This window comes from Monodon monoceros, unplaced genomic scaffold (assembly GCF_005190385.1).
Source record: "Monodon monoceros isolate NGI ecotype Baffin Bay Population unplaced genomic scaffold, NGI_Narwhal_1 Super_Scaffold_3, whole genome shotgun sequence".
NCBI classification, from domain to species: Eukaryota; Metazoa; Chordata; class Mammalia; order Artiodactyla; family Monodontidae; genus Monodon; species Monodon monoceros.
Genome location: NW_021703780.1, coordinates 100292840 through 100316077, shown reverse-complemented (window position 1 = coordinate 100316077; position 23238 = coordinate 100292840). Strand labels below are relative to the sequence as shown.

Below are 23238 nucleotides of genomic sequence, written 5' to 3'. Positions count from 1 at the left end.
CTTTATCTTAAGCCGTCCATCAGCATCCTCAAGTTAACGTCTTCCCGGAAAGCCGGAGCCCACAGCAGTCACGACAAGGGATGGGCCACCCTGTCACCTGGAGACCTCTGTGTGTGGCCAACAGGGAAACTGCGGGACTTCCCAGAAAAAGTAAGAACTCGAGGGTTTTGAAGCATTTATTTGATTTCTCCAAATGATCACAGCTATGGTTTTACATCAGTAGAGTCTGTTACTACTTACACACAGAACGCATAGGAAAACAAAAGCACTTCTTTCCTCCCCAAAGTTACATCGTGGGTGCCGGGCTTCCTGCGAGCGAGGTGGCCCTTGAGGTCTGAAGAGCCTGCATTCAAGACCTGGTTCTAAGTGTGTGAAACGACTCGAGGTGAATGACAGTGCCCCAGAGGAGATGGTCCCACACACGACCTTGGCATGACCGCAGGCAGGTCACACGGTGACGCCCCCCCACCCCCCCTCGCTGTGCCCGTTCACCACCCTCACCTCACGCCGATTCATTCTGCAACCCGCTTCCTGGATTACTGTTGTTGTATTGAAAATACTTACAGAAGGACTCGTTTTTCAGGCAGGAAGGGTGATGGTATTTTACAACGGACTGTAAGATGCATGCTTACCTGTAGCGACATAGCTTCGTACGGTGCTGAGTCAACACCTAGGGTCATGTTTAACATCTGCTGTCTTTTCAGCTCATCTTAAAGAAAACCAAGAGGTTTCTGCCGCATGCAGTGCGAGATGGAAAAATCGCTCTACACAGGATGACTGAGGATGTTTTTAAGCAAGATGTGCACACCATATTAGGATGAACTTTATTTTTACATTGTTGTGCAATCCATTCATAAACTTAAAAAGAAAAAACAAACATGATTTAATTGTTGTCCCAGAAAAGATGTCTGTGATGGTACCAACTGCTTTCTCTAAGGGTCACCTGCTGAAATAATTTGTGACTTGAGCAAAATGCCCCACGTGTATCTTGACAGCGAGAAAGGATGACACACATCCCGGTGATGCTCAGCCTCCCACCTCCTGTGCCAGGGCGTGAACCACAGGTGCCCACAGCTGCAACCCTGGGACGGGCTGGGATCCCGAGAGCGCAGTCTCAAGAAAGCTACATGGGGCCACAAGCTTTCCAGGAGCATCTGCTTCCCAAACGAGTTCGGGGCAGCCTGGCTCCAGACGCCTCCAGGGAACAGTGTATCTTTTGGGAACACTTATTCCATGACAAGTTTGGAAACGAAACACAAAGACTGATGAAACCTCACTGACCAGAAGCCAATCCAGCAGAAAGTTGGGAACACAGGGAAAGACTCCCCCCACTTTAGGGACCCAGCCCGGTGACAGTCTGGAGGTGGGGGTCCCGAGTGGCCTGCAGAGAGAGGGCACCCTTCCCACCGGCTCTACCCAGCTTGGCTCTGTTTCCATCAGTGACTGCCCTTCGGGAAGGGCGACCTGGTGTCAATCAGCCTGCCTGCATCTTTTCTGGAACAACCTGGAGTTTACAGTTAGATCCTACGATTGGTACAGAGGGTGAAGAAAAGCCGACATACTTAATATGTTATCACTTTACTTCAACTATTTGTCAACAGTAACACTGAGAGAGTTTGCAAATACACAGAACACAAAGTGTGGCCTCGTGCCTGACGCCAGAGGACATGCAGTACAATTCGATTGTTCCTTGTCGTCACAACGCCCTTTAAACCACAAGACAGAGAACGCCTCGGGAGCGGGACTCTGGAGGGAAACCAAGGAGTTTCGGGGTCCGCGGAACCGGGGAGCCTCCCACCAGCCCGGCCTGGACCAAATCAGACACGCCCGTGCTTTTCGTTTCTCTCTTTCTGAGCAGATGAGAGAGAAGGATGACACGGGCGGGAAGATAAAGGCGGGCAGGTTAAAGTCACACTTCTTTCAAAAAAGGAAAAAAAAAAAAAAACCAAAAAAGCTAAACTCTAGATTGCTGTACTTGCTCTCTATGGAGATTAACAAAGTGCTCGGTTTGCAGATTTGCTGGTTTGGTGACCTGGATGATGCGACAAAGGGGGCGGTGGGCGGGCAGAGCCCCGGCCGCCGCCAGGGTGGGCCCCCCTCCGTCGTCCCGCTGCCGCCTGTCCAGAGCCCCGCGCCCGCGGAGTCCCGCGCCAGCTTCGCCCTTTCTGGAAGAGCTCCCTGCCCGGCAGGTGCCGGGGGCGATCCTCGGGTCCACGGCTTAGGGGCACAGCACCGGCTGCTGCAGTGGCTCGAAGGGCTGAAACTACAAAGTACGGCCCGTGGGTGACTCAGGCACAGAACCAGGCGCGCGCGGCGCCGGCCCCGGGGGAGCGGATGGTGTCGCCACAACATGGAAGCGACAAGAGCACAGCGGAGAGTCATGTGATGCCCCGGCAGCCGCCTGACCGCGAGGAGGTGGCGGGGCCGCACTGGCGGGGCCGGGCACTCGTCGGCTGGGGTCAGATGGGCCACGGCGATGACACGGGGGTCGTGCTAGCACACGGCCACATGGAATCACGATGATCACGGCCACCACTCAGAAAACAAAACGGGAAACACACACACCGCCCTGGGTTGCTAAACGCTAAGAGAAGCCTTCGGGTTCCGGGGCGTCTGCCTGCTGCGGTTGGAAACAGGATGAGGGAGCTATGGTGCTGGGGACACAGGATGAGTTGGTCGTTTTCATGTTGGAGATGAATACCTCGGCCGTGTATGGGGCCCCCCGCAGAGGGCTCTGAATGAGTGCGCATTAAATCAAATGCATACAGAAGAAACATGGATCATGGAAATTCACAGTTATTGCAGCCATTAAAGTGTCTAAGAATCTGTAACCAATAGTCCAAGGCAACCAGTTCTTAACTAGCTGTCTCGAGTTGCTACTGTAGAGTTTACTGCATTTTATCTATTTGCTTACCTGAAATAACAGAGCAGTTATAATACTGATTACTTATGTTAGGCTTCTGTTAATAAAATAAGGATTTATACAAAGCAATATCGGACTTTTAAAACAGTTAGATGCTATGTTACTTGGCACAGTTAGTAATGATCGTGTAAAGATTTCCACCAGTCCTAGGGGGGCTTCTCTTCTTTTTATGAAAATACGGAAGAATATGAATTTTGTCCCTAGCATTTAAGTTTTTGGTCTACCCTCTCACACGTTTGTCTAAGGTACTGTCTTCCTATCAGGTAAGTGGAGCTCCTTGTAAAGTCTATATTGCTAATTTCGTGGACTGAAACGTTTGCCTTTCACACACAAATACTACCTATACAGTATATATATATATATATTTATATATTTATATATTTATATTATATAAAGTTTACTTACGTATTTTCATCAACCATATCAGGTCTACTTAATTTTTGCCCATTGTCAATAAAAGAGCAATAATGCAGCAAGTTTTGGGTTTTTTGTTTGGTTCTGTCTCTGGTTTTTGTGTCGTCTCTTCTTTTCCTAGGCTGGGCTCTCATCTGCGTGTATAGTGAGGGAGCAGAGAGCTGAGGGCTGCAGGGGGGTCAGGGCGGGGAGCTCAACAGCTGCTTGGCCGGCGGCACTGTTTCAGGGCTGATGGTGGCCGAGGCCCACCTCCCGGGCTGAGGTGGATGGAGCCCGGGGCGCCACCGCTAAATGAAACTGGGGACGGGGTGGGGTGGGGGGGTTGTTCCCTGTGACACAAGCCCCGGGGCTTGGGGGGCTCCATCCGGGCCGGGAGCAGACGGGGAGGTGGAAACAGAAAGTGCCCTGGGTCTGGTCTGGGGCTGCCACCCCTGGGCGCGCCTGTGTGGTGTGCACTTGTTCTGAGGGGCCCGGGGCCCCCGCCCAGGCTGTCTACACAATTGTGCTGATGCCGCTGGGTTTGGCCTTGCTGCTGGGGAGGGGTGGCGGGGCAGGGGGCTGCCCGTGGTGGTGCACGGCATGGCCCACGTGGCCCGGGTGGCCGACGTGGGCCGAGGGCAGCGGCGGGTGGCTGTGCGCGTGGGCCCCGTAGGCGGGCTGCCCCCCATGGGGGCCGTGGTGGTACTGGTGTGCGTGCTGGATGTGCTGGGGCGGGTGGTAGTGGTGGTGGTGATGGTAGGGGGGCGGGTTCTGCTGGAGGGGGCAGTACTGGCCGTGATGCCCGTGCACTGGTGCCTGCAAGGGGCCTTCTGTGGGCCCCTGGGGGTGGCCGGGCGAGGGATGAGGCGGGTGGGGGGGCGGCTGGGGAGGGGCTGGGGGCAAGTGGGCCTGGGGAGGGGGCTTCCCTCTCTTACTCCCAAATAAGGAGCCCAGGAGGGAGGAGGAGTTGGGCATGGCCTGGTGTGGGCGAGATGGACAGTCTCGTGTTGATGTAGCTCTCCGGCGCATGTGAGGACTGCTAATGATGGACCCCTAAAAAGGAAATTCATAGAAACCAAAATTAAAAGACCTTAGAGCACTTACATCAGAATGATTCTTAAGAAATGTCAAAAAAAAGTTCGCCCACTGACTGCTAAGCCTTAGTTCAACTCGCTAGCCGCAGAGGCCGGGCCGTGTGAGGCTGGACTCAGGCGCCACCTCCAGACACTGCCGTGCAGGTCGGCTGGGGGGGCCAGGAGGGGGCCTTCGGGGAGAAAGGGTGGGGGGGGGGGGGACGCAGCCGCTGCGGGTCAAAGTTGACCTCTGCTCTTGGCCTGATGAGCACCCTGTTGCCGGAGGCGGCCGGAGCTTTGAGATCAGAACCGTGTGTCTGCGGGTGTGTGCTGGGTAGGGCGGGGCGGGCTAGCTGCGTGCAGGGGAAGGGCCAGTCCTGCCGCCTCCTGCCCTAAGCTCTCCTGGGTCCTCTCAATGTCCGAGGGCGTGTGCTCTGCCTGTGCCGGTCCCGAGGTTTCTGGGGAGGTGGTGAGGGGGACAGGAGGGGCTGGGCACCGCCCAGGCATTTCACTGCGGCTACCTACTGCAAACCAAACACGGGAAAGGAAGGAAACAGAAAGGTCTGCAAGCTGAGGTTAGATGTGAACAGGGATATCGAGATGGCTGGAGGATGAATGAAATCTCATGAAATCCACACTGAATTCCTCTCGCTCTCATGGCTCTCCTCCCCCGAGCTAGCTGAGCAATTCCGTGGTGCCCTGACTGCAGACACACAGCAATCGAACCTCCAGGAAGGAAGCGATGGGGATGGCGGAGCATGGAAGTCCCGAGGTGGCAGAACCCGACAGCGAGGGGGCGGGGGAGGGTGCCCGGCGGCCGCCGCCTCCGGCCCAGGATGAGTGGGAAGCCGGGGTGTTAACCATGCTCGGGACCGCGGGGATGGGTTAGGCGGACACTAAACCACAACATCCAGACCCACCCCCTCCGTTGCAGCGCAAACAAGCGGTGAGGGGCATGGGAACGCCAGGCGGGCGGCATGCGCGGACGAGGCAGGCGGGGGGTCTGAGCCTCTGTGCAGAAGGGGAGGAGGAGGAGCAAAACAAAAAGACACCAGGAGGCGACACACGACAGCCAGCTGGACGGGGGCTTCCGACTTACTTCCACATTGCTCTCTAGCGATCCCGCACTGCTGCGACGCCCTCGCTTCCCTGCCCAGAACATGCAATACCACAGGTTAGACGCGACACGGGGCGGGGCGCTGCCGCCGGATGGCCCGGGGGAGCCGGTGGCAGGGCAGTAATGAGTTAACAAGACAATGGGGTTCTTAAAAAGCAAAAAAAAAAAAAAAAAAAAAAAAAAAAAAAAAATCTTTTTCAACCAGCCCAACTTTAACCCCCTCTCCGGGACCAGGAGCCTGGGGGGAGGGGCCTCTGGGGGGCTGGGGTGGGCACACAGGCCCGGCTGACCCCGAGGTCCAGGGAGCCTCAGCCGCCTGCCCGCGGGGACGGGCAAGGGCAGCTCCTCCCACAGCTAAGACGAGCTAAGCGTGGTCCTGCCCGGCCTGACCTTCGGTGGATTTCACATACGTATGTATGGACATACGCACGCACACGCACGCACACACGTCTGCCTCCCCGGCTGCTGGTGGGCCTGACAGTTAGGAGACTAAACTCCACATCCTCCTTCTCCTGGTGGAGCAGAGGGGCCGCACCCTGGGGCCATGTTTGGTTTGTGCAGTGTCTGGCCAGGGACAGGGATGCTGGGACTTCCTCCCAGCCCAGGGCCTGGAGTCCTCTGTGGGCACGGCCCACTGGGATGCCACACGCGTTCTCCAGTCGTGAGCCCTCACTGCCAACGCCTCTGTGTCCCCCGCACATGGCACGTAGCAGGCATGCAACCTGCGTTGGCTGTGCCAGAGGAGACTGAGTCTTCCTCTTGGTTCTGGACGTCCAGCGCCTGCCCTGGCCCCCGCAGGTCCCCCGGACGACTTCTCCAGGCATTTCTGCAGGACACCAAGGCTGAGGCAGAGAAGAGACTCCAAGACGTTCTTCCAGTTTCCACCTGTGCAGGCCTGGCCAAGCCCCACAGTGCAGGACGGGTGTCCCGCTGTCCACACCAGGAGGAGACGGAAGCTCTGGCCGATGGACTGACCGGCTCAGTCCTCACAGTGAGCAGGTTCACACCGTGTCTGCCCGTCCACCTGAGGCGGGAAATCTTGGCCACGCTGCCTTCTGAGCTGGACCTGGGCTGGACCCAGGAGCCTGGAAGATGGAAGCTGCTGCCTCGTGCCACCCTGTGGCCCACATCCCGGACCCGCGCTGGGTGGAGAGGGTGTGTCTGGATCCTTCCGGCCTCATGGTGGCAGCTGCGCGTGCCTAGGACAGGCCCTTGGGCCTGGGCTCACAACGGCAGGCTCAGGGGAGCTCCGGTGACTTTGCCTTGCCTGCTGACCCCCAAACCTGAGTTCCAGCTGGGAGCCTGGGGTCCACTGAAGGCCGCGCTGGACCCTGGTCTCAGAGCCCGCTCCGAACTGCGCCACACAGCGGATGAGGCTGCTGAAGACCACGGACCACCAGGCGGGAACTGGCCCTCGTTCCCAGCTGAAAATGACCCTTCCCTTCCTCCTCTTTCCGCCGGTATGAGAAGAGGGGTGACCTTTCCTTCCTGCCTTCGGTCCCAACACGGTGGCCCGGGGACATGCAACAGAATTAGAGTCCAGCCTCCAGAAGGGGGGCTCTGCAGCTGGAGGCGTGACCCTACCTGGCACGCCGTCCACTCTTTGCCTCAGTTTCCACATCTGTCCACTAGGCATGGCCCCCGCTCCCTGGGATGGCTATGCTCAGAACTCTGCTGTCCTTGGGGTGTCTCAATCTGCACTCTAGCCCCTATAAGGCTGGGGACACTCCTCTGACTAAGGACCAGGGGCAGAGAGGGAAGACAGAGGCCCCGCCGGGCTAGCAGCGCGCTCCAGCCGGCCTGCTTCTCCCGACAGGACTGGGCCAGGCCCGGGGCTGGGGGCTGTGGCTTCATATGCTGCCCCCGCTGGAGCTGAACAGGCCCCCCTCCTGCCCGCCGTGGGCCAAGACTCAGGAGAGCTCTAACTTGGATGTCTTGGAGTGATTCTGAGTTTCTCAGACTTCACCTTTTCAACTTCTCAACTCAGCAGGAGATACGGGATGTCCCCGCAGGAGTCCTCTGCACTCCAGTCCCAGGCACGCCCGTGGACACCTGCCCACGGCAGACGCACGTGTGGGTGTTTGCACACCTGCATACCACCTGACGGAGGAGGAGCCGGGCCAGCTGCTCCCACTCACGTATCCCCACCACTCCTTCCTTGCCTGCCCTGTTTGGGGGTCCCCCCCAACCATCTCCGGATCCTGCACAAGCCTCAGGTGAGCCCTGCCTCAGCTGGCGCCTCTCAAGGGCCAGAGCAGGCCCTGCCAGCCTGGCCACGGACAGCTTGGGAGCCACATCCAGACGGGGCGCCCAGTGCGGCTCTCCCCAGCATTCCTGGCTTCTCAGCGTTGGGACAGCAGGCAGACAGGGCTCTGCCCGAGGCCTCGCACCATGGCCCTAGCAACACTGAGGGTGATAACAGCCAGCACGCAGGCCAGGCCCCACCCCCAACGCTCTGTGGGTATTGACTCTCACAGATTCTGGAGGGCAGCGCTAGTCCCACCTGCATCTGGGGAACCCAGGCCCAGAGGTGTAACTCGACCAGGGCCCGGAGCCAAAGACCCCGGAATCGACGTGCTGCGCGGCCCTCTGATGGGCTCTGCTTGGGAGGCCACCCCGAGCATGGCCCCCACCCCAGGAGAGGCAGCCGCTGGCCCACTGGCTGCTACACGTGTGGAGCGCCCATCGTGGGACAGCAGGGGCTGCTTTGGAAACTGGCCGCCAGGAGCCGCCAGCTCTTCCCTAACAGGTGCAGGACGTGGCAGTCTTCCAGTCGTGCCCCGGGTAACGACAGCAGACCCCGCGGGCCCGGGAGATGTCCTGTCCGTGGGGACTGGTGTTGGGCAGCTCGGCGGCTGAGGGGCTGGGGGCCTCGGGGTCCGTGGACAGTGTCCACTGTGACTGGCTGATCTGCGGCAGGAGCTAAGGCTCAGTAGTCGCACCTGTGTCAGAGGTCCTTGTGGGTCCTTGATCTCAGGCTGGCAGGGCTCTGGTGCCACTGAGGCGAGCAGAGGGCCCAGCTGAAGGAAGACCACGTGGAGACAGGGGGCGAGGCCTCGCAGCTCAGCAGGGGGGCCGGGCTGGGGGCCAGGCACACACCCCCCCCCCCCACCGCCTCTAGGAAAGTCTGCCGCCCCTCTCTTCCTGGGCCGTCAAACCACGACTGCCTCCCAGATCCCAGAGGCTCGTGCCGGGCCGAGGGCACATCCCCGGGTGCTGTCTCCTGGATGGATGTGTGGTCGCAGGTCTGGGGCAGCTGCTCTGGGAGCGATGACAAGCCGGCTGCTGGGCGTCACTGTCCCGAGGGGAGCGGCTGGCCCTGAGCCTCACCTCTTCCCGACAAGCCCATCTCGGTTGGGGCACGGCGGGTGCGGGAGAGCTTCGCCCCGACCCAGTCCAGCACATTGGGGCACGTCTCCGGCATGTTCCGGCAGGCAGCTGGCTTGGTCCGTCTTCCTCTGGAGGTCGCAGGGGGGCTGTCCCAGCCTGGGGCTTTGGCGGTCATCAGGGCTCAAACACCCACCTTACCGCCTTTGGTGCAGGGGGCACTTTCCCGGGGATTCTCTTCACGGTGGTTTAGGACCTGAGAGGACTCGCTGCCTGGAGTCCTTCTCGGCTCAGAATCCCCAAACAAAAATGGCAACGGTAACGATAAACAGAAATCAGCCAGACCTCGGGGCTCCGCCCTTCACACGGCCATGCGCCCGGGCATGCGGCTCTGTCTGGCCCCTAAGCAGACAGTGGACGGCTGAGGCCACTGCTACCCGAGGGGACTGGGCAGGACCCAGAGAGGCCAGAACCTGCCCCACTGCACAAACTCAAACACAGGCCCTGGGCCCCCAGCCTGCAGAGGCCCCGAGCAGTCTGGTTACGATTAGCTGGGTGTAACAAGCCACGGGGAAAACCAGTGGTTCTCAACCACAGCAATTCTGCCAACCAGGGGTGGTATTTCTCCCCCAGAGAGCACCTGGCAATTTGGGGGGACATTACTGGTTGTCATGACTGGGGGGTGTTACTGGCATCTAGTGGGCAGAGGCCAGGGATGCTACTAAGCGTCCTGCACAGAGCAGTCCCCACAGCCAGGAATGATCTGGCACAAGATGTCAGCAGAGCCGGGGTTGAGAAGCCCTGCTTGACTCTCACGCTGGCCATGCAATTCGGATTTTCACTATGGAAAAAAAAAATGACAAGACAGAAACAAAGAAAAAAATCCAACTCAAAAAAAAAAAAAAAAGAAAAACATTCTGGGAAATGAATAAGCTGAAGGGAGGGATGGGGTCATCAGCAGCTTCTCTACGGGGCCCAGAGCTGGTCAAGCGGTGATGCCTGAGGCCGGGGGCGTGGGCGAGGCCCTGGTGGGGAGGGGTCTGCTGGGCCCTGGAGAGGAGGAGGCCGGTCTCAGCCTGAGAGGGTCTTCGCCAGCAGAGCCGCGGTTACGTCAGGCTCCTGCGGCTGGGACAGCTGGGGCCTCGGGGTGGGAGCCTGGGGTCCTGGCACAGCCAAGTGCCCCCGTGTCCGGCTCCCTCCGCTCCGCCGCAGCCCCTGAGCTTCTTCATGGGAGAAGCTGCCTGGCTAGATACGCCTAGTGGGGGGCTGAAGAGCCGCCGGCGTGCATCCCCTCACCCCGTGGCTCCTGGCTCCTCCGACCGACAGCGCTGGCAGGCAAAGCAGGCTGCAGCAGCGCTCCCCTCCCCCCCCCCCAGCCGAGGTCAGGCAGGGCCGCCAGCAGAAGCTCCCTGCTCACTGATGCTCCACGCACGGCCCCCGCCCCAGGAAACCTGGGCGGCTCGAGGGGTGCTGCTTGCTTGCACGCACGCTAAGAGGCTGGCAGCGAATCAGACACACACAGAAACAAAGAAACAACAACGAGAATCACGTTTCCGCCAGGGCTTTCCCCTGACATCCCAGGGCCAGGCGTGGCCGCGTCTCTGGGCTGGACAGAGGCCCGGGTTTCCCAGGAAGGGAGACCTCTGTGGGGAAAGCAAGACCTGGGACAGTGGGAGACGGGGTCCCAGACACAGCAGCAAGGGCTTCATTCCATCTCATTCATCAGCATGAAGCACAGGGACGGGGGCAGCAGAGTGCAGGGGACACACCCGCCAGCGGGGCCCGACGCACTCTGCCTGAGAGCGAACCTCAGAAAACAAATAAGAGAATAAGGTAAATAAGCAAGGGAGACCAGGGATAACCTCCCGGCTGTCCTGCCTGTGACCATTCGGCCCCGTTTCCTTTGGCTTTGGGGGACACCCTCTCCGCGTGGTCACATGCTGCTGTGGTTTGGGGACGGCCACCCAAGTGAGCTCCGTCCGAGCCCCTCCACTGTCCGAGCCTCCAACACAGCCCCTTCCGGCCGACGCAAGCCCCGCCGGCCACGGGCGGCCGAGTCCCGCGTGCGCTGGGTAGGGGGCGGCCCTGGGCCCGGCTCTTACCCGCTTCTGAGAGGTCGCGCAGGGAGCTGCTAAGGGCACTGCGCTTGAGGCCCTCGCCGCTGGCGTAGCTGTCATCCAGGCAGGCCCGACTCAGTGTCCCGCCGCCCGGCTCCTTTTTGAGGCTGGAGCACTGGGACATGCTGGGCCGCACGACGCCCTTCTGCTTCTCGAGCTCCGCTGGAACAGAGCCCGAGGGGCCCAGTGAGGGGAGGATGGCCCCCAGCCAAGGGTGGCTTGGAGAGGGCAAGGGGCTGGGCCCCCCCGGAGGGCAACGCAGACGACTCGGGGGGCCCTCTGCTTAGGGTGGCACCGGGCTGAGCTGCCACCTCCTTCCAGGGGGCAAGTGAGGGGCAAGGTCGTCTGGGAAAGGGCAGGAGCGACGGCACCTGTGACCAAAGGGGCTGAAAGGAGACCCCGGAAAGGAGGCTGGAGAGGCCAGAGTGCCTGAGGTCTGCAGGAAGGTCAGTCACTTTCCTAGGAGGTGGATTTGCCCACGTCTGGAGAGGAGTTAACGTGGCCTGGCTGTGGATGGAAGCCATGGGTGGGGGCACCCATGTACCTCCAGGAATGAGGCTTAGAGCCAGGAGAAGCGGGGGTATCATCGGCTTTAATGAAAACCAGGGGATGGCCCTAGCCCTGACCCCTCCGGTGGTCGGGTGCAGAAGACACAAATACCAACCATGCTCAAGTGCAAAGGGCTCAGGTCCAGGGCTCTGGACACGGGGTGACCACAGCTCCGAGAGGCCCCCCCTCAGGGCACACAATGTAATTCCCCGGGCAGGACAGGCCTGGGCCTTGGAAGCCCGGCTCCCACCCAGAGACCCCTGCCCACCCCTCCTTCCTCTGTGCCGCCTCCCGTGACCTGGGCAGGTGGGCTGCCTGGTCACGTGGCCGTGGGAAGGCCAGAAGAGGCCGAGGGCGTCTCACCTCTGGGCTTACAGAGTCACTGCAGCCTGGCCTCTCACCACTGTCTTGGCCCCCAGATGGGAGGCCACGCCTGCACCCTGCAGGCCCCCGCCAGGCACCCGTGACTTACTCTCTATCCTGTGCTTTTCCATCTCCTGCACCTCCGCGATGGACTCCCGCAGGTCATCAGTGAATTTCTTCCGGTCTTGAGGATTGGGAGCGTTAAAGTTTATTAGCACTTTGATGTCTGCTCCGGGGACGGCGGATGTGAGCCGGATGCCGTTGGGGTAGTCTGCAGAGGGGGAGGAGAGCGCGGGCCTCAGGGCGGGCCCTGCCACCTCCCTTCTGGCTGGCAAAGGACCAGCGGGTCTCCATGCAGCCGGGGTGTGGGAGCACGCTGAGGCCAGGCTCCCAGGGGACGCATCCCTCCAGGGAGGAGAGGCTTCACGGTGCAGCCCGGAGGGACCACCAGGCAGTCTCTGCCTCCTGACCTGGGTCTGTGTTTGCTCCGTGTTCAAGTCGAGGGCAGATCCGACTGATCTGAGGCAAAGCCAGGGCCCTCGTTCTTCCCCACCGGAAGGGCGTGGAGCCTGGACTCTTTAGGTCAGGATCCTTGGTCACTCGGCCAGGCGCCAAGCCTGGGAGGAGGAGGAGGTGGTGTCCCCGCTGGGGGACAGTCTTATCCAGTCACTTCGGACACTTCTGTCCTCTCCCGACTGGTCTCCAGGCCACCAGCTCCCTTGGGGTACACTGTGGGCACCCCACACCCAACAGAGCCTTCTGCTCAGACCTGCCCGGTGCCTCCTCCGTGCTCTCGGGGTCTCTGGGGCTTTGGCATACCGGCAGCCTCTCGCCTCAGTGGGAATCGCGCATCCACCACTGAGTGTATGAAGGCTCTTGGCCCAAACACCAATCCTAACCACGGTTCAGACCTGGGTCAGGGAGGGGACCTCAAACGCCTCGAGGCCTGTGTGGGTTTCCTCAATGCAGGAAGCGGGCAGGGAAAGACTGTGGCTGCTGACTCTGTGGAGGGTGTGCAGCCTGCTACTGCCCGCCATCCACCCAAACCTAGCTTTACAAGACGGGCCACGGATACCTGAGCCTTATGGGGAGATGTTAGTACGAGCTCAACGAATTTAAAATAAAGTTCAAATATAACATAACTGAGCTGCGACCGACCAGGGGCTGCCAGCTTGAGACCCCGGGTGCGAGGCATGTCCTACAGAAGGTCGGGGTCGGCTCTCACTAGCACTGCCTCCAGGGCTGAGGGCTGAGCCCCGGGAACCTGAAAGCGGTCTGGGCGCGGCCTCTGCCTAAGGACTCAGTCTGCCCGGGCCGCTGCTGAGTGGTCACTACCACCGTACCCCTTCCAAGAGGGGCCTGCCGGTCAGGACAGTGCGCATGGCACCAGCCTCCCTGGTGCTGCCTGGGAGAAATCAAGGCAAGGCCGCCCTTCCGGCCTGGGGTGGAGTGATGGCGGGGTCTGCATCCTGAGCCCCTCATAGGCATGTGAGAAAAGAGGAGGAGCTGGCAGGCCCAGTCCCGTTTAGCACAGAGAAGCCCTCAGGCACTGTGTTCTGGGATGGCCCAGCCACGGGTCCCTGGCACGTTTCAACCTGCAGAGGCAAGGCGGACGGGACAGGACCGCAGGACCTTGCTGCTGGACACGCCCCGATGCTCCATTGTGGCGGCCCTTCCCTTGGCTCCTCCGGAACATGGGGGGCAGCAGGACGTCCCCCACCCCACCCCACCCCAGGAGCACTGGCTCAGCCTGCAGTTCGAGGTCCTCCGACAGGGAGGGGACAGAGAGGGAGAGAGGAAAAGGGAAGGGTGTGGGTGGCGGGAAGGAACAAGCCCGAAAGGACCCGTCAGCGGGGTTGCAGGGGCGGCCAGCTCCCCTCCAGGATCCCCAGGCCCAGGACCCACTCACACCCAAAGGCCTGAACAAGCACCGCCCCTGGGCCACGGGCTGTCCTGGCCTTTATGTGAACGGCCTCATCTCATCCTGAGGCAGGCACTACCATCACCCCATCGATGGACCAAGGGAACCAGGCCGGAGAGGTCCAACAGCCAGAACACATGGCGCTGAAACCTGAGCGGATGGACCAGGGCTCTGCTCGTGACCTCTGCCTGCAGTCTCTCCGGCACGACCCTCACCTGATTGTTTGGCCATATCTGTATATCACCTGTGCCATTCACTCGATGTTTTCCTATCAACATTTTATCGCTCTGCACTAAATTTAAAAATCTTATCACCTGCAAGAAGTAACGGTAAAGGTAAACCCGATAAGTCCTACATACGATACTGAATTCTCCCTGGTTACCCCCAGCCAGCAACCTGCCCTCTGTTAGGAAAGTGGGAATTAGAACACCGGAGAGGCCACCCTGGGGTCGTCCCTGATGGAGCCAGGAGGAAGAAGAGGGGACGGCGGAGGAGAGCTTCCTCGCTACACGGATGGACCAAGTGAGGCCGCCTCCTGCCACGGGGTGCAGACCATGTGCTGACGGGCCCAGGGACTCACTCACACTGGTTCTCGAAGAGTAGGACCTGCATGCCGTACAGGGAGAAGGACTGTCGGAAGCTGTACGTCACGGAGTTCTTCTTCTTCTGGAAGATCTTGGTGACCTGGGGGCAGCCAGAGACAGAGGCTGAGCCACTGGGCCCGAGCGGCCGGGAGCAGCCCTGGGCGCTCAGGACTCTAAGTGGGCCCTCAGTTCGAGTTCTCCTGTGTGAGGACCCTCCTGCGGTTCCAAGGTCAGGAGGCCCGCGGGGCGGGGGAGGGCCGATACAGGGACGGACACTCACGCCCGACATCCCCATGCACGGCCCAAAGGCACCATGAAACCCTCTGAGAGATGAGTTCTACAGAGAAGGACACTGAGGCCAGAGGTCTGAAACGATCTGCTCAAGGTCAGGAACTCTGAAAGGACTTGAACCCACACATCTAGATTCCACCCTCAGGAACCCGAGAAGAGCAGCTGGTCCTCAATCAGGTGGGGAAAGGGAATAGGGTCTTGGGCAAGAAGGGGGCCTGCAGGAGGCAAGAGCTCCAAAGGGCAGGCCCCCTGCTCCCTGCGGGAACATCTACATCTGTGCGACCTGTTTTGGGGCAAGAGCTCAACTTCCCTTTGGGGAGCCCACCTCTGCCACGTTCAGCCCATTAGTCCTGGGGCTGAGACCCAGGCCAGCGAGACAGCACTGCCCCCGCCTGGCCCCAGGGACGGGTTTGGGCAGCAGCGAGACCTCTGCTCAGTCTCGGGAAGAGGATTCCCCCGGCGGCCGAGGGGACAGGATTAGGCCCGGACCTGCGGAGGCTGACTCTCCCTTCCTGGATGAGCCTGCCTGAGGTGGGAGCCCGGGCAGCCGACACTGGGCGCAGCCGGGGCCACTCTCCCAAGCCGTTCTGGGGTCTGCACACCCAGCCCCTCACCCGTGGGGACCACGTACCACCAGGAGGTCATTGAACAGGAAGATTTCTCGCTGGTGCAGCCCAAGCTTCTGGGGCTTATTTGGGTCTGGAACCTCGAAGAGCCGGCAGTAGCAGACCAGGCGCCGGTGCGGCAGCGAGAGCACCTGTGTGGAGGGGCGGCGTCAGCTCCATGCACCCGCGGGGACGAGGGACTCCCCTACCCTGCCCTCCTTCGGGCCTCCGGAGGCCCCTGCTCCAGGGAGACCGCCTTCCGACTCCTCTCAGCACTGAGCTCGTGGAGCCCCCGCCATGAACCACGCGTATCTTCTGAGCCCCCAAAGCACCTGTCATGTGCGCCCCGAGCCACACACATAGGAGGCTGCAGAGCCCGGGCTTCCCCGCCCCCAGGCCCTCCCTCCTGAAGGCTCTCAGCCCCCACAGCTGGGTCTGGAGGAGCCCTGCAGGGTCCCGAGCCGGCAGTCACCACCTCGAGGGGCTGCTCCCTGCCCTATGCACACGCGGCCGTGGGCACACATGGCCCTACGTGGGGCTGCTCTCCAGGCCCGAGCTCAGCGACCCACAGATGAGAGGGAGGGACGCGGGCCCAGCCTGGTGCCCTCAGGGGGCAGCGCTGTCCGTAGCAGAGTGTGAGAAAGGAGGGCAGGACGCAGGGCTGGGGAGGTGGGCGAGGGCAGGTCACGGGCGTGCCGGGGGTCTCAGGCCTTCTGCAGGGACAGCTGACCCGGCTGCCAGGGTGGGGTAAGGAGCAGACGACATGACGGCCAGCAGGCACAATACTGCCAGCCCTGGCGGCGAAAGGGACCCGAGAGGCACAGCGTGGGCTGGGTGGGGAGGGGGAGGCCTCAACGCCACACCAAGGTCATCTGTTCAGGTACAGGGTCTCGGGGCCGAGGGACAAGTGGGATCTCTGAGCTCAACCGGGCCCAGACAAGACGGGAGGGGACCACCTGCTCTGGGCCTGACAGCACAACCCTCCCGCGTGCTCTCAGAGATCTGAAGTGGAGATAACTGTGAAAATCAAATTTCTTATGGCTCTGGAAATTAACTCATGCAGCCAGAACTGTGGGTCTGGGAGCTGCGGGGGAGTGGGGATCACGGAAGGCGGAAGCCGAGGGGAACTCACACAGCCGAGCCCGTGGTGCAGGGATCCAATCTACAGGGGGAAGCAGTGAACAAACAAGAAGAGATGTTAATGTTCCAAATACACATCTGGGCCCTGACAGAGACTCCGGGGTGACACCCCACCCACAGCGCCTCCCAGGGCGCCCCCAGGGGGCTCTGACGGAGAGCCCAGGCCGCCAGGGAGCCACTGCCCAGCCCTGGCCATTGGTTTATTAAGAGCCTCAGATTCTCGTCAAAGGGGACCCAGAGAGAAGGGTTGTGACTCCCTTAAAAAGCCCCAAACCTGACATAATCCACCAACCCCACCTGGAAGGGAACAGGTTCCAAAGGCACTGCGGCTACTGGCCAAAGCCGAGCCAGCAGGGCAGCCTGGGGTCGCGGGGCGGGTGGGTCTTGGGCACCCCGGGCCTCGCGCGGCACCCCCCATGGGGACGGAGACCACCTACCGGCTTCTTCCCCACGATGAGCTTCTCCACCTTCTGCACCTGCGACACATGGTCCTCGTTGGTCTCCAGCTCCCGCTTCCGGATCCGCTCGTAGATCCCGATCAGCATCTCCCGGGGGATGTCCTCCCCGTCATCCACGCCTGGTAGGGGACAGCGGCAGGGCTCACCCCAAGGCACCGGCTTCTAAACCAAATCCGGACAGCGGTCCCCCTGCCAGTCCCCAGCTGAACCAAAGGCCTCCAGACCCACCGCAGCCGGCCCTGCCCCATCCACCACACGTGTGCTCGGAGCCCCCGCACCGGGGACCAGGCTGGCACTGCCCCCGGATGAGTGTGGAGGGGCCTGTGCCACCTTGCAGCCACGCCCAGGGGGCTCAGCACACACAGCCCCGCTCAATCCTGGCCGCCGCCCCGTGGGGCGGGCACCACAGTCCCCATTGCACCGACGGGCTGGCAGGGGCCTGGGGATGGGGCTGGGGTGCAGGGAGGCTGTGCGGATGGGGCTGCCCGGCCCGCATCCTCACTTTGCCCCTTGTCCGCCTGACTCATGGTCTCTCTGAGCTACGAGTCCTCTCCTCAGTGACACAGGCCACCAAGGTGACTTTACAGGGACCAGGGCAGCTCACGGGGCCACCCTCACACCCCCGACACGAGAGCTCAGGGGGTCTGAGTGGCTGCTGTCCCAGTTCTGGGACTTGAAGCCGGGTCGCTCTGACAACAAGCTTGCGCCCTTTCTGCTGCACGGCCCCAAAAGTGCTGTCAGGAAGTCCCAGCCCCGCTCACGCCAGAGACGCGAAGCCCCCCCCACCCCACCCTCAGTGTGCAGGCTGCTGGCGGTACCGTGAGGCAGTGGGACGGCTCAAGCCCTCTGGTGGGCTGTCCGGCACCACCTGCCAGTCAGAAATTCAAACACCCTTGGGCCCACTGAGTGGATCTGGGGGATTTGTCCTGTGGGGCGTGACATTCAACGCAGCGCTGCTTCCAAATCGCAGAAAACGGGAGCTAACCCATTTGCACACTCACAGGGGACTGGCTAAGCGGTCCGCATACGAGGACTCCTGCGACAGGGATTACTGTACGCCCGCAGGAACGAGGAAGGCCACGGCAAGCCTTGGCAACAGCCCTTAGATTTACCGAACCAAAGAGTGAGGTGCCGAGCGGAAGAGGGTCAAACCAGCCGTGCACATTTGTACCGGCTCCCACGAGAAGCTCTGTGTGGCACAGCAGGGACTCAAAGCCGATGACCTCCAGGGATGGGAAGGGCCCTGCTGTGCACCTTTTATGCTTTCCGGCTTTTTTCTAATTGGCTATTTTTTCAGAGCAGTTTTAAGGTCATAGCAAAATTCAGGGGAAAGCACAGAGAGCTCCCATATACCCCCAGCTCCCCGACAATCAGCACCCCGACCAGAACGCTGCCTTCGTTACAACTGAAGAACCTACCCAGTCACCAGAGTCCACGGTTCACACGAGGGTTCACTCTTGGTGTTGTCCACCCTATGGGTCTGGACATATGGACGAGGCCATGTGTCTGCCATTATAATACCGTACAGAATTTTCACTGCCCTAAAACCCCCTCTGTGCTTCTCCTTTTCATCCCTCCCCCACGACCACCGGCAACCACTGGTCTCTTGACTGTCTCCACAGCTTCGCCTCCTGTAGAATGTGGCGCAGCTGGAATCAGGGTGCAGGCTTTCAGATAGGTTGCTTTCACTTAGCGATGTTCCTTTAAGGTTCCCCCGTGTCTTTTCATGACTTGGTAGCTCATTTCTTTCCAGTGCTGAATAATATCCCACTGTCTGTATGGACCAAGGCTTACCCATTCAGCTACGGAAGGACAGCTTGGTTGCGTCCTAGTTTTGCTGAATACGAATAAAGCTGCTATAAACATCCGTGTGCAGGTTTCTGTGTGGACGTAAGTTTTCAGCTCATTTGGGTAAATTCCAACGAGGGCAACTGCTGGGTCATGTTACTTCCTGGTTTTTGAACTATGTGAGGATAGGACCCATTCAAAATATACATTTAAAAAATCTGAAGGCAAATAGCAATAAAAGCAAAATACCGCTTGCCTGGCTTCCAGGTTCCTCCCCTGCCTATCCCTGAACTCCCGGAGGCCCCCCCTGCTGCTGGACCCGCCCGACACACTGAGCGATTCCAGAGAAAATGTGTGTCCGGTGCATGTTGGGGCAGGGGGGCACTCTCTAAAAAGAACAAGCTGGGACGTGTGCTCAGCGCAGAGTGCCGACCTGGCTTTGGGAGGCCAGCGTCCTGCCTCCTCTGACACACACTTGCTGTGTGACCTTGGGCAAGTCCCCTCCCTCTCTGAACCTTCTGAAGCTCAAGGAAGATGGGGCAGAGAACGCTAGAGTCCCTGGCTTGAAGAAAACAGGTGATTGGTGGCAACAGCCCAGGCTCGCAAGAAAGAATCAGTGGCTTCCTCTCCTGGTTCTGGGGTGCTCAGCCCCTGCCCTGGGAACTGGGGTGACAAAGCCCCCCCTCCCCCAGACTGCCGGGATGGCGGATGCAAGATGCGCACGAACCATGAAGCCGCAGACATGAGGGCGGCCGACCGGCAGGTATCTGACCCAGCAGCCCTGTCTTCCCCCGAGCCTCTGTCCACAGGCCTCATTTCTGTCTCATTTCTCACACAGGAGAGGCCCCAGTTACATGGCTGAGCTGCTAAACCAGAGAAAAAAATCAGAGTCCCTTAAGCTCCCCAAGGTCGCCAACAGCACGCAGCTCACGGCCAGCTTTCCCGGCAGCTACACAGCAACCGCCTGCATCCAGGGCCACGGAGACGCCGTGGAGACCAGACCAGACTAGGCCCAGCGAGGAGAGGGGCTTGAGGTGGCAGAGAGGAGGGGAGGGGGTGCAGCCCCCCGGACCATCAGTGTCCACTGACCGCCCTGCTCCCTCACCTGTTCTGGCGACTGGATCTCTTATCAACGAGGTTCCTAGGGACCACAGCTAAGACCTGCCCCTCCCCGGGGCCTGCGGAAGGCCGCACGGGGAGGGCCCTGAGCCCAGCTCCCTGTGGGACCGCCTGTCAGGGTGGGGCCCACCCCCAGGGAGCGCCAGCACAGACCCTCCGCTCTGGGGGACGCGACGACGTGCTGAGCAGTTTTACAGAAATGAAGGACAAAATGAGAAATTTAAACAGCTCGAAAAGTTGGACTTGATTCAGATCAGTTGTTTCCCTTTTATAAAATTATGATGCCATTTCTAAAGGGACTTCAGTCCCTTACAGCTGTTTCCCAAGGACAGGGACAGTCCCCCAGCCCGGGACTCCACGGACAGGAGGGACCTGCCAGCAGCAAACACGGAGACAGCCGTTCCCTTTTCCATCCCTCTCCTGCCTGGCGACACAGGAGGAAGCCTCTGTCTGGCTGCCCAGCCCCTGGTCACCTGCCCTACATGGGCCCACCTGCCAGGGAGGAGAGGGCAGCCTCGGGCCCTGGGCCCAGCCAGGAACAGCTTGGCTGGAACCCACAGTGGTTTTGCCTTTTCACGGCACTCGTTTTCGTAAATGATGCCCATGTGTGACAAATGCTACCCGTTTCCCGCTTACACTGATGACATAAAATTCCTTTTAAAAATATATACGTTTCAATAAGAAGACAAAACCAAAAAGACAAGTCTGTTCCAAGAGGACAACTGAGGGAGGGGTATGGTGGGCGATGCTGTGTGGGCAGCAGCGATGGGGGCAGGACAGTGCCAGCCCCCGCCCGGCCCCCATCCCGTCCCCACCCCCCGTGCTCGGAGGCCCCGGGGCGCCCAGCACCCAGCTTGTGGTCCATCCTCCCTCTGCCCCTGCAACCAGGCCTGGATCCACCGTGTGCGGCCCGGCCCCGGGCGTTGAGCCCAGCTGCGCTCTCAGGCCTCTGCCCTCTGGCACCCTGGGCCTGCGGAGCCCTGCAGTCCTCTGAGACAACACGCCGCCTCCCCCTCGGAGTGCCCCCGCCACAGCATTCAGCACCCTCTACGGGAACTTGCACTGCGTGGGCTCCTTTGGGAAGGAGCCCCACCCCTCCCCACGTGAGGCCGCGCTGCGCGCACCTCTGTCAGGTGCGTGCTGGCGGGGAGGGGGTGGGCGTCCCGCCGCAGCCAGGGCAGCTCACCTCGGAGGTTCTTGACGAAGTCCTCTAGCTTCATCTTGCGCTCGGGCTTGACATTGGGGCTGTACATGTCGGTGTTGAGCAGAATGATGGCAAAAGCCAGGATGAAGATGGTGTCTGGGTTCCGGAACTGCCGCACCACCCCGGGGTTGCAGATGCAGTACCGCTGGCTGGGGGAGGACGGGGTGGTGCTTCAGCCAGGGCAGGAGGCCAGTCCGCCCCTCACCCAGGGCAGGAGGCCAGTCCGCCCCTCACCCATGAGCGGCCCTAAACAGCTGAAGCTGGTCACTGACCTCGGAGCCTCCGTCTCTGGTACACGGGGATGTCGCCTGTCTGGCAGAGCCGGCCCTGACCGTCCACTCACCACCCCCCCACCATGTGAGTTAAGTCCCACCCGCCCGTAGTTCGGCCGGCATGTGGCTGCTCAGGGCCGAGGACCACGTCCCTCGGCCCCCGCGCAGCCACGTGCTAAGTTCCGGCCAATGCGATGTGGGCACCTTTGAGGCTGTGCCTTAAAGGCAGGGGGTGCCCTGCGTGCTCTCTGCCTGCCTGGAACGTGAATGTGATGGGTGTTGAATCTGCTCCCGGGGACCTCAGATGACAGGAGCCCAGGCCTCCTCCACGCCAGCTCAGAGGGCGGCCCACTTCCGGGGCGTTTCAGCCACGGCAGCTGTGGCGGACGTCTTTGCTGCGGCAGCCGAACTAACAGCCTCGCTACAAACTGCCTCACAGAGTCATCTGCTCACGTCCTCACTGCCTTGAATACGCCCCACACCCCACAGTTCCCTCCACTGGCGACCTTGTGCAGGGGTAGGTGGGTGGGGCAGGGATGGAGAAGAGGAACTGGGTGGGGCACCGTGACCGTGACCGAGGTCCACAACCCGCAGGCAGCAGCCATGGGCGCTTAGACGATGTGGGCTTCAATTTCGTCTTCCCTGTTAAGTGCCGCCCCCTCCAGGAAGCCCTCCTGAATGGAAGTGTCTGAACGCTCCCCTCCCAGGGCCCGGGGTTCCTCCTCCTGCGACCTTGCTCCTCTGTGAACCCACCACCCCTGCTGAGCCCAGAGGGCTGGGTCTCCCACACCCAGGGCAGGGCACGGACTCCCTACACGGCCAGTGTGCACACCATCCCAGCATGGAAGGTGGCACAAGGACAGCCTGCCTTGACTGCAGGCTCTCTGGGGGGCCAGGCGCTGGGCAGAGTGCACCCACATGGCCTGAGTGGTTTAATCCTTCCATCCCCTCCAGGGTAGGTGCGTTCATCAACCCTTCTCTACTGGCAAGGACGTGAGGCACAGAGAGGTTAAGTAACCAGAGCAAGGTCACACAGTGGTGCAGGTGTCCGAACCACGCCCTCTGCGTCACTGAGGGAGCATCTGCCCCTGTGAATGAGCAGACGAGTGATGACACAGATGGACTCACGAACCAGTGGGGACGAGAGGACCACGAAGACGTTCGAGGCCCTGGCTCCAGCACTGAGCCGCACAGCATGTGTTAGAGGAGGGGCTGCCGCCCCCCGCACCCCCGTCCCCTGATGGCTCATGGCCACCTGACCCTGAAGGGGGGGTCTGCCCTTGAGCCTCGGTCTTTGAGCGGGGACGCTTTTTCTACCTGACACCTGCCCCGCCCCCACCTGAAGGCCTCGATCAGCCGCTCCACCTTCTGGGCCTCCCCCTGGACCCGGATGTGCGCCTGGAACTTCCGGAGAGCCTCGTCCAGCTCCATGGCGGAGAAGTCCATCTCGTCCACCACACAGCTGAAACGAGAGGAGAAGGCCCCGTCAGTGTCCCCTGCCCACCTTCCCGCCGGGTGCAGAGGCAAGCAAGGCCCGCAGAGGGCGGAGGGAGCACAAGGGGTCAGCGCAGGGAGGCCCGAGAGGGAGGGCGGCCGGAGTGGGCTCCCTCCTCCACAGGAGGAGATGGAGGTCTGGGCACCCACTGGCCCTGCAGCCACCGCGCCCTGGGCCTGCCCCTCACGTCAACGCTTTCCCGGGCATTTCTGCGGGGCCTCTGGAGGGGCTGTGCTGCCCTCACCTGCCGATCCCACAAGGAGGGCAGAGCTGGGGAGGCTGCAGGTCACAGGTACCTCTTATCACAGCCCCGCCCCCAGCACAGCCTGCTCCTGCCTCTGACCATGACCCCGAACAGTAGATGGGTCTGCAACAGGGACCCTCGCCTGACCACCCCCGGTGGGGCTGCAGAGACCCCGTCCATGGGCCCCCCTCCCCTGGGGCGACGCTCTGAGCACTCAAGGCTGTTGGGGCAGGGTGAGGGAAGGGGCCCACAGGA

The 23238-nt window shown here is 61.0% G+C and overlaps 1 protein-coding gene across 8 annotated transcripts in view; it reads right to left on the bottom strand.

Annotated features, from left to right (window-relative positions):
* Positions 1-810: 810 nt before the first annotated feature.
* The window catches only part of IQSEC1 (IQ motif and Sec7 domain 1), a 158760-nt gene continuing 136332 nt past the window's right edge, over positions 811-23238 (bottom strand). For 6 of the 8 annotated variants that reach the window (XM_029242081.1, XM_029242078.1, XM_029242084.1 and 3 more), the window contains 10 exons: positions 22584-22706; positions 20955-21121; positions 16841-16980; positions 16396-16425; positions 15290-15415; positions 14368-14467; positions 11972-12133; positions 10936-11112; positions 5489-5538; positions 811-4369 (listed from right to left, as the gene is read on the bottom strand). In XM_029242081.1, coding sequence (XP_029097914.1) covers positions 3830-4369; positions 5489-5538; positions 10936-11112; positions 11972-12133; positions 14368-14467; positions 15290-15415; positions 16396-16425; positions 16841-16980; positions 20955-21121; positions 22584-22706 — 1615 coding nt within the window. In that variant the 3' untranslated portion in view covers positions 811-3829. Of the gene's footprint in view, positions 4370-5488; positions 5539-10830; positions 12134-14367; positions 14468-15289; positions 15416-16395; positions 16426-16840; positions 16981-20954; positions 21122-22583; positions 22707-23238 lie in introns of those variants that run through there. The other 2 variants (XM_029242085.1, XM_029242086.1) reach the window with 2 other exon arrangements.